General features: G+C 40.4%; 1 protein-coding gene across 2 annotated transcripts in view; it reads left to right on the forward strand.

Annotated features, from left to right (window-relative positions):
* The window catches only part of sppl2b (signal peptide peptidase like 2B), a 10,564-nt gene extending 1,116 nt beyond the window's left edge, over positions 1-9,448 (forward strand). Inside the window, exons 2-15 of one of the 2 annotated variants that reach the window (XR_001481665.1) lie at positions 369-485; positions 1,906-2,088; positions 2,168-2,257; positions 2,342-2,481; positions 2,675-2,817; positions 2,957-3,053; positions 4,126-4,242; positions 4,455-4,536; positions 4,623-4,697; positions 4,778-4,840; positions 4,916-5,015; positions 5,110-5,187; positions 6,053-6,342; positions 6,817-6,948. Coding sequence is in view for 1 of the 2 variants with exons in the window: in XM_015389738.1 (XP_015245224.1) it covers positions 369-485; positions 1,906-2,088; positions 2,168-2,257; positions 2,342-2,481; positions 2,675-2,817; positions 2,957-3,053; positions 4,126-4,242; positions 4,455-4,536; positions 4,623-4,697; positions 4,778-4,840; positions 4,916-5,015; positions 5,110-5,187; positions 6,053-6,213; positions 6,817-7,002 (1,632 nt within the window). In the remaining variant the exon portion in view is untranslated. Of the gene's footprint in view, positions 1-368; positions 486-1,905; positions 2,089-2,167; positions 2,258-2,341; positions 2,482-2,674; positions 2,818-2,956; positions 3,054-4,125; positions 4,243-4,454; positions 4,537-4,622; positions 4,698-4,777; positions 4,841-4,915; positions 5,016-5,109; positions 5,188-6,052; positions 6,343-6,816 lie in introns of both variants that reach the window. The other variant, XM_015389738.1, reaches the window with a different exon arrangement.
* The last annotated feature ends 1,227 nt before the right edge of the window (positions 9,449-10,675 follow it).

Consider the following 10,675-nt stretch of genomic DNA (forward strand, 5'->3'; position numbering starts at 1 on the left):
CATCCATCCATCCATCCATCCATCCATCCATCCATCCATCCATCCATCCACCCCTCCATCTATCCCTCCACTCATCCATCCATCCATTCATCCATCCATCCATTCATCCATCCATCCATCCATCCAACCCTCCACTCATCCACCCACCCATCCATCCCTCCCTCCATCCATCCACCCATCCATCCCTCCCTCCATCCATCCATCCACCCATCCATCCATCCATCCATCCATCCACCCAGCCATCCAGCCAGCCACATTGTCTTAGTTAATTATGGCTCTTTTATAGATAACACATTTTTTTGTTCTATATATTTATGCCAATTCATAAAATGAAAAGAACATAGAAAACATTGTTTTTCTGTTTATAGGTGGTGGGGGAGTATGGCATGGCTCATTTCAGTGAGACAGGTAAAAGTAATGGGAAGGACTACTGCATATTCTTCAACTCACAGTGGGCGCGTCTACCTCAGGACCTCAATAAAGCAGTAAGTCCCCTGGTTTTTATTAGTTTTATGATAAGTATGTGACACAACCCCTTGAAGCTTTTTTTTTTTTTTTTACATTTCATCATGTTTCATAGACAAATGTTAATGTATAGAATGTGATGAGACCGACACAAAGTGGCGGGTAATTGGAAAGTTGAAAGGAAACATTCACGGTTTGTGATTAATAGCAAAAACTTATTACAAATAATAATCTGAAAACTTTGACCAGCATTTTTATCTACACCACATTTTTCTGATATAAAATCCTCTTTAGTAAAAAATAATTTCTTTGCAACCAAATGCCTTCAGAAGTGGCCTGATGAGTAAACCTACTAATAATCTCAGTACGAGTACAGCTGATCTGTGACCCTCAAAGGTTTGTTGCACAACAGGAGATGTGTAATATCAAAAATACAGAATTTACATGAAATGACTGCCCACCTATATTAGCAGGAGCAGCAGAGAAAACGTTCAACGGAGGCGCAACTCTAGAGGAGCTGCTGAGATGCACAATTTACACTAGAAAACCACTAGCCTCACACTCTAGGAATCGTATCCTTAATAAACCTGTGTAGTGGGAGTCTGGTCTAAAAAACACCCTCACGTAGGGGAATAGTGTGGCCTTGCAGGTGAAACAGACAGTGAGTAAATAAGATCAATTAATATATGAAATAAGAGAAATCTAAACTTTCTGACCACACTTGCTTCCCAGTGAAACCTAGTGGTGGCAGTATTATGCTGTGGGTTAGTATATTTCAGGAAGGAGAGTGGTCAGAGTTCCCGAATTGAGATACATCAAGGACGGTCTTAGGGAAGTAAAAACCCAAAATGTTAGAAGCTGCAAAATACTTCAAGGAGAAGGAAAACTAGATGAAAACTGTATGAATACTTTAGTTCCTTTTATTTTATTGAGAGAAAAAAAATAGAAATCTCTAATTCCAGCCAACAAATAACAGGGAGTTTTTCGAAAATAAAATGAATGCAAACATTTAACCTTTTGTGTTTCATAAAGAAGCTTTTTATTTCTGATTTTTAGGAGAATTGTTAGAGAACAAATTTTTTCCCCTGCTTTTATTGTCATTACACTGTCACAAGTACAGACAACGGGATTAACTCTCTGCATTTAAGCCATTGCCTTGGGGAGCAGTGGGCTGCTACTGTGCGGCGCCCAGGGAGCAGAGTGGGGTTAAGGCTCTTTGCTCAGAGACCTAGAGTGGCAGTCTGTGGGAGTGGGGCTTGAATTCAAAACCTCTGGATGCCGTAACCACTAGGCCGCCGCTCCCCTTCTATTAAAAAGCTGAATAGATTTTTTTCCCAAGAATAAAGCAGGAGAAGAATAGATTTTGTCTTAATGCTATCACAAAGTTGAATTTTGTCCCCTCCAGCCGTGTTTGATCGCTCCAGTCTTTCTCCCTCACAGTCCCGTCTTCAGATCCACGACCTGACATCTTCGGTCCTGTGCTCGCCCTCCGAGGTGCCAGAGGGAGGCTTCCCAAACCGCATCCCCATGGTGATGAGGGGCAACTGCACCTTCTATGAAAAGGTTCGCCTGGCCCAGATTAATGGTGCCAAGGGTCTCCTCATTGTCAGCAAGGACCGGCTGGTAAGGAGTTAACCTTAGAGTGCTGTGAACAGATCCCAGTCCATCCCACTGAAGATATGTGTGTGTGTGTGATTAACAGACACCACCAGCTGGAAATAAGAGCCAGTATGAGGAGATAGACATTCCTGTGGCTCTGCTGAGCTACTCTGATATGTTGGACATAAGCAAGGTGAGGAATCTAAGATGATTTATAAATGTGAAAAGCTTTGATCAGATTTAGCAACCCAAACCTCTTTATTTCTAACTTGCTCAGACATTTAGTAAAGGAAGGCTTGTGGCCATGTATGCACCCAACGAGCCGGTGTTGGACTACAACATGGTGATCATCTTCTTGATGGCTGTGGGAACGGTGGCTGTCGGAGGCTACTGGGCCGGCAGCAGAGATCGCAAGAAGTAAGTTAATTAGTAACTGTGAGCCAATCGGACCTGCTCTTTGATGAGGTGGGGCGGGGTCTCTGATGCTCAGAACTGAAGGTGTCACCAGGCTGACTGGATGGTTTAGCACCATCAACCCTCCGGTCATAGAGCCACAGCTCGGGCCTCCTTTAATCACCCTACTAGTCTTCTCTTGTTGATCGTCCTGCAGGCGTTACATGAAGCATAAACGAGACGATGGAGCGGAGAAGCAGGACGAGGAGACGGTGGACGTCACCCCCATCATGATCTGTGTGTTTGTGGTCATGTGCTGCAACATGCTGGTGCTCCTTTACTTTTTCTATGACCACCTGGGTATGTGCAACATACAGACAGAATTCAGAGAAAGCATGCAAAGAGATTCAGTAGCTTTGCCCCTTCCTGGAAAGTGCATGTTCCCATCATCCTGTTAATGATCCTGCTTTGCTTTGTCGCTGATTTCCGATGTTTTTAGCCATTTGGGTCATCGGCATCTTCTGCTTGGCCTCCTCCGTCGGCCTCTACAGCTGTCTGTGGCCTTTTGTCAGGAGGATTCCTTTCTGCAAGTGCAGGTGAAACATCTAGCTTTAATAACAGTTAAACTGATGGTTAAAAATGCTCTGCTGACAAAAGAAAACTCTTCTAATTAAAGTGGAGTCACATTGTGCTACATTAAAAACCACATTTTCAATACATGTCATTTAGATTTAATGTAATAGACCAACACAGAGGGATACATAGCTGTGAAGTAGAGGCAAAGTCTTACATGGTTTGAATCTTTTTCCAAATAAATGATCAGATGCTGCCTTTTTGGCAATAGTTTGAAACTTTTCATGAGTTTTTATTTCGTTTTGATGCCGGGTTTTCAATTCCATTTTATTTTTAAATTGTTTTAGCACCTTTCTTTTGAACGAATGCCATCATGATCATCTCATTTATTTGTAGAGTGCTTAAAAACAGCTACACTGCAAAAAGTAGAATTCTAAATTAGTCATTTTTTGTTAGAATAAGTGCATTTTTTTCTTGAACTGAGGAAATAAGTGAAGCACTTGTCCGATGGAACAAGACAATTTATATTGAAAATAAAAAAAAAAATTGCATTGTCTTATTTGAAGCGCATATTATCTAATTATCTTATTTTAAGAGTAAAAATACTCATTCCATTGGCAAATATTTACTTATTTCTAAATAGTTTTTGCAGTGTAACAGCTGAAAACAAAGTGCATAGGAAAAGAAATGTGCAAAATTAAAGAAAAATAATAAAATTTAGCATAAAGATATAACATAAGACAATAATACTAATAATTTAAATTAGATAAATAAGGTAACATCAACTAAGTCTGAGATTTTTTTGAGGTTCTTTGAAAGCTGCATAGCCTCAAACAGCAACACTATACTTTGTGTTGGTCTATGAAATACACTAATGTTTGGATTGTGACGTGAAAAAAAGTTTATTTAATTAGATTTTTTTTTTCATTGTACAGATGGGATTTAGTAAAAACAACAAAAAAAAGAATTTCCATCAAACAAAACCAGCTGCTTCAGTTAATGGCTGCATTAGACAATGAAACCCACGCTGACATTAGCTGTTAGAGGGAGACTAATCGACATGTAAATAATGTTTGTTCTTTAAAATAAAAACAGGATCCCGGAGAACAACCTGCCGTACCTGCACAAACGCCCTCAGATCCGCGCTCTCCTGCTGTCGGCCGTCTGCATCGCCATCAGCATCATCTGGATGGTGTTTCGCAACGAGGACCAGTGAGTCTGAAGCCAGTGGATGTTCACCCAGACTCCTGTTAGATAAATGAGGAGAAATCCACACAGCTGCTGTTCTTTTGGATGTTACAGCTGAATTTCTAATAGTCTAGTGACACACGGAGGATCTTTGAATGCTTCTTTAACTCAGACACAGAAACTGCTTTTTGAACCTTGTGTTGGTGCTGCCGATAAGCTCTTGCTTTCTTCCCTAGATGGGCCTGGGTGTTGCAGGACGCCCTGGGGATCGCCTTCTGTCTCTACATGCTCAAAACAGTGAGGCTGCCAACATTCAAGGTAAAGCAAAGCTGCTGGATGGCAACCATAACGGCTTTGCATCATGTCGCCTTCTAACCTCGTCTTTCTCCCTCTTTCCCCGGCAGGCGTGCACTTTACTGCTGTCTGTTCTGTTTGTTTACGATGTTTTCTTCGTATTTATTACACCCTTCTTTACAAAGGTAAGATGAGTCTGAGCTGTAGGGAGGTTAGAGGGAGTTTTAGGTTTGGTTCTGATCCTCCTCCTTTCTTCTGCTCACAGAGTGGGGAGAGCATTATGGTGGAGGTGGCGGCTGGCCCCTCAGACTCCGCCACACATGAGAAGGTGAGCCCACCCACCCAAAAAAAAATCCTTTTCAGCTTAGAGAAGCAAACACCAACTCTGTCATTGTGTCTTCAGCTGCCCATGGTGCTCAAAGTGCCGAGGTTGAACTCCTCTCCTCTGGCTCTCTGTGACCGGCCCTTCTCCCTCCTTGGCTTTGGGGACGTCTTAGTACCAGGTGGGGGTTTTATTTATGAAGTTTTGTTTTAGCTACAGCTCACGAGCCTGAACCAATGACATGAAGAGAGTGATTCTGTGGTTTCCCTCCTCAGGTCTGCTGGTGGCATACTGTCACCGATTTGACATTTTAACCCAGTCCTCCAGGATCTACTTTGTGGCCTGTACGATCGGTAAGTGTTTCTGTGGAGACTCTGGCAGCAGAGATCCTCCTTGTTTTATAATCATAATAATCCAGATGGATTAAAGGCACCATTGAGGTTTAGATCCACTGTCTTTTTGTCTTAAATAAGTCTGATTTACTGAAAATGGGCCTCTTTGAACTCTTTGTCTTATTTATTGTTTGGCACAAACGTAAATTAGCATGAAGTGGAAGGAGAATGACACATGGGGGAGGTTTCTCTGTGGCTATAGAGCAGGGGTCTGCTAGTGGCTCCTAATGACCTCAGCTGAGCATGATCAATTTAAAGTAGATGTAACAGTTGCAGGTTTATTTAGGCTATTTCATGGAATAATTGCATTGAATTTTTAGGAATAACGATGGTAAAAGTACCTGTAATATGTATTTTTGGTAATTAGGTTGAATTCAATTCAATGAGTTTTTATAGTGCCCATTCAAAACACACTTTACAGAGACAATACCATCAGATTGGCTAAAACAAAAAAGGTTAATGATTAAATTATAATTTTGTTTGTTTTTTAACAGCTTGCTAAAAACCACATAATAAAATGGTGGTTCTTTCTGCATTATAGGAAAAAGCAGGAGTTTTTGTTTTTAAAAAAGGTTAAGTTGTGGCTGTTTCACTTGAAACAGTGAGTGAATTTGAAAATGGCCCTTTGGATTGTAAAGGTTGCAGAATCAAGAAAACCAGCAACATTTCTGGTTGGTTCTGGAGTTGGATTAACAAACAGAAAGATTTTTGTCAGATTATTGTGCATTCAACCCCAAAGTAAACACTTTACAAACTGCTAGAGGAGAACTTTTTTTTCTGTCCTGGTTTGCATTAAAGTTCCTGTTTCTCTCTCCTGTGCGGTCAGCGTACGGCGTCGGCCTGCTGATCACCTTCGTGGCCCTGGCGGTGATGCAGATGGGCCAGCCGGCCCTGCTCTACCTGGTGCCTTGCACTCTGCTCACCAGCCTCACCGTGGCGCTGTGGCGCAGGGAGCTGCGTCAGTTCTGGACTGGAAGTGGATTTGTGGTGAATACCAGTTTGATATGACTGCCTACTGCCGAAGAACAAAAAAAAAAGAGACTCCAGACAATTAAACAATCTGTTTAAAAAAAAAAAAAAAGAAAGAAAAGTGAGCAGAGTGAAGTAGAATTTCAAGTTGAGTAAGCCCCACCCATTCCAACCACCTCCTTCTGTTTCCCTGTCCCTCCCTTACCTTTTATTTGACTGTGGGTGTGCTGTAGTCTGCTGCTGAGGGCTCAGCTGTCTGCAAATGTCACTGCAGGTATTCCATCTGGGCTTGGCACTTTATTTTGAATTAAATAATGCTTACCTCATCTAAACGCTCTTTCTCTTGTGATTTTTCTCAGCAATAGAGCTTTTATGTCCTGTTAAACAGCGAGTAATTTATCCTGAGATGATTTGCATGTTTACTTTAGCGATGATCTCTGGGAAGTTTCTGCTTTTCAATCAACAGCAATACCTCTGAGCACAGTTTAAAGCACAAAGGTTTGATGTTTCATTGTGCCAGAGGAATTACTGTCATTTTTTCCCCCCCTGTATCTTTTCTCTTATTTACTCTGATCACATTTTGGACATTTTATTTCATACACCTACTTTCTGCTCCCCCAGCCTCCTATAGTCCTCGCACCGATCAACCCCACGCAGACTGCAGAGCCGCAGACAGAGGAGCCGCCCGCCGAACCGGAGCCACAAACCCCCGAAGCCACCGATCAGAGCGAAGACACGCCTGATGCACCGCCGCCTCAGGAAACGCCTCCATCACTGAAGGAAAGAGGGGAGAAAACCAACAACTAGTACATTTCTACTTTCACTACTGACTTGGCTTTTGTCTAAGGGGGTCCTGATCAGCTGGCTTTTTGGCTCATTTGTTCATCTCTCCCTAAACAAAAGGGAAGAAGTGCTGAAACTGTTTTATCTAAAAAAAAAAAAACTTCCAACAGAGTGCAATGGGAACTTAAAAAGTATTAATCTGTTTGAGGTGCTGGTAAAGATGGGTGAAATAACCATAAAGTTAATTCAGTTTTTATTGCAGTAGTATGAAAATGTAAAAACAGTTTTTTTTTTTTTTAACCAAAAAAAAAAGACAGATAAGGCCGAAATGCATCAGACCTGATTTATCAACTGATCCAACAGAAAAACAGACCAGGCAGACCATGCAGTATTCTCTGCAGCTGCGTGGCTCTACGCCGGGCTCTATACCGAGCTACCCAGCAATTAGAAGTAAACGTGTCAGAGTTAACGTCCACTTTGGGGAACATAGAAAAAAATAAATCTCCAAAACGCACGTTAAACCGTTCAGGTTTGTCCCCAAATAGGTTCGTCTAGAATCATGCAGCTCACACATGTTGCTTGTCAGAATTCCCGGTGCAATCATTAAGACATTTCGATAACCAGTGAGCCTACCTGCGTTAGCTGCTTAGAAAAACAGAAAACAAATAAATAGAAACAAAAACCTTTTAGCAAAAGCAGCAAGCTACACCAAATAAAAAATGAATCAGAGCTTTGTAGAATCGGATGCAGATGGTGTATTCAGACCTTTACTGCTATACCTGCAGTAACCGCAGCTGCTAGTACATATTTAGTCCATTTTTAATTCACTTTAACAGGGTTCTCAGGAGAAATAAGCCCAGAGCATGACAAGTCTCTGCTGTGCTTAATAGTCTGTGGGAAATCCTCTCCAAATTATCCTTTTATTTCCACAAAAAGTCTTAGGGCCTTATGTATAAAGTGTGTCTGCATACAATAAACATGCAGAGCATTGTTTAGCCCAAAACTATGAAAATGAACATTGGGTGAAAGTGTGCAAAACTTTTAAACCCACACTTTAAAAACTCTAAAAATGGTGACAGCCAAACCTGTATGTTTCCCAGATGTGTAAAATCCCCTGAGAATATGTTTAAATAGGCATTAAATCCCTATTTGCATGAAGGAGCCGACATCTGAGGGGAATCAGGGCTATGACTGAACCTCAGTTGCTATAAGGCAGGATCTGTGAATGTAGCATTTATAAATGTTACATTCATTTTCATTACAAAGCTATGCAGGCATTTCTGATGAGTAAAGTTGTCTCACAAATGCAGTGGCTCAACTCAGGATTCATTCAGAGCCTCTATAATAACTTTAGCTATTTGAAATAATAGACACAGTGGGAACATGCTCCGCTCAAAGCCTGGATGCCATGTATTTTTATTTCTTTTTTTATAGATATGTTTTTGTTTTGTTGTTTTTCTTTTTAAGGCGAAATACTGAATAGTTTCAAACATGAAGTGTGGCTTACTTCACTTGTTTGTGTGGTGACGGGGTTCCTAATAGAAGCATGAGGGTCATATTCACACCTTAGAAACTATTTGTTACACATTACAATGATCAGCATGAATCAATAATTAAGCTCAGTTGAGCAGCTAAGTGTTTTTCCCTGACTGACGTTCCGAACACACAGGCTATGTGAACTAAAACAAACACCAGATCATTTCCCCCCGTAGTTTTAGTGAGACGGCTGCACGCTCTTTTATGCATGAGGCCCCCAGTCTGTTTGCATATTTCACTTTTTATCTGAATGCTAATCTACACCTTCTGTTGGATTCCAATAAAAGCGTTGAGCAACTATGCTGCAGCACCAGGTGGCGATAATGTCGATAAACATGCATTAAAATGGAAATGAAAAAATGATGATAATCTCGGGTTCAGTCCTCGCTTGAAGATTCTTCCCAAACAGTTTTCCTTCATTTTAACTTTCTCATTTTAGATTGATGTTGACAGGGGTCAAAATCGCGATGACTATCCAGGCTTCATTAGATCCATCTAATAGTTGCCATGGAGACAGCTAAATAACGTGCTGCAGTTGCCTTACAAGTTAAAAACGGGTCCTTGACTGGACAATAAGAGACGCCCCCTGATTACCAAAGAGAAACAATTCTGTTTGTTTTTAAACTATAGATATTTTAATCAAGTGACCAAAATAAACTAATTAAAGGTTGGATTTGAAAATAACTCTGTGAGATTTTGCCACTGCAATAAAAGCTGAGTTTACTAGGGCTCCATTGTAGTATAACTGTCTTATCTAACAGTCTGTGGCGCCCACGAAGGAAGAAAGTGTTTCCACTTTATCACCAGTAAAAGGTTAGCAACAGCATCCAGAAAACTTGGAAGTTGGTAAAAATCGTGGACTTTCATCTGTTTTATTGAGCTTTTCACAATGAGCTCACTTGCAATGACTTCAAATAAAATTGTGCCCCAACTAGAAAATAAAATAAAATCAGGTTTTCGGTTGGGAATATTTAAAGCTGTAAACTGGGATTTTTTTTTTTCTAAAAAAAGGGGATCTTGTAAATAATATCTCATTGCAGAGTTACATGCTGTGGTTTCTAATTTCTGTTAAAGTAGAGCAGATGGATAGAGGTGGGAGCTACAAAGATCAGCTCTGAATGTTTTGGCTCTGGAGGCAAGACTGATCCCCACATCATCACCAAACTCAAGAATAAGGATTTTATCTCCTGCTAACTGGTTTAACTGGACCTCACTGGTCCATTCAACCTGTTTTTCACAAAAAGATGTCATAACGCTGTCGCTATGACATCTTGGCATCAAAGGTTTTCTTCCACTCATTGGAAATGGACCAGTGGCTGTTTGGGATGTTGGTTCTAATATCAGTTGAAGCTCAATGAGACCTTATAGTCTGTTTCCTCTAATACCTTATAAACTGCAGGGTTGACAAACCCTTTAAAATGTACTGAGCCCAAAGGCTAGTGTTACATTTCTCAAGAGGCATTTATTATTATTATTATTTTTGGTTTATATTTTATTCTATGTTCTTTTGCATGCTTTCATTTTTATTAGACTTCTTCTATAAAACCAGCATAGGGCGGTAGGAAGTGTCACTGCTGCCGTTTTTCTTTTCTGATGGTCACTCATGTCTTAAGATTTGGCCTTACTGTGTCTGGAGCTGCAGTGGAATGTGTGCTTTATGAAAACAGTACTTTACTCTTCAATGTGCTGCAGTTTATTGGATAGAGGCGATTGGTTGTGTTAGAACTTGTATGATGCATTTGCACTTTTTTTTTTCTTTAAATCAATATCAGTTATTTTGCTCATGTATGTTTGTATCTATTATTAAAGGTTTTAAGAAGTGGAAACTAATGTAGTAATGAAATATGTACAGTATTCCTGCACTCCTGATCTGGGATTATAACAAACAGCCGAACCCAGCAGTCAGTTAGCATGAACTAATGTCTGGTTAATTGCTGAGAAAGTGTGTGTGTGTGTGTGTGTGTGGAAGAGACTGGGTTGTGGTAAAAATATATTTTATGTGGGCAGCTGATATGTCAGTTTTACAGGACATGATCACGAGTATACTTTATGTTGTCACCAAGTGGTTTTTAATCCTTCTGAGGGTTAAATATACAGTAATAAAGAAAGAAATGTATTTAACATGAATTTTTGTCTTCTATTTTATCCTTCTATACGTTAA

The sequence above is a fragment of the Cyprinodon variegatus genome, unplaced genomic scaffold (assembly GCF_000732505.1).
Source record: "Cyprinodon variegatus isolate N-32 unplaced genomic scaffold, C_variegatus-1.0 Scaffold471, whole genome shotgun sequence".
NCBI lineage: Eukaryota > Metazoa > Chordata > Actinopteri > Cyprinodontiformes > Cyprinodontidae > Cyprinodon > Cyprinodon variegatus.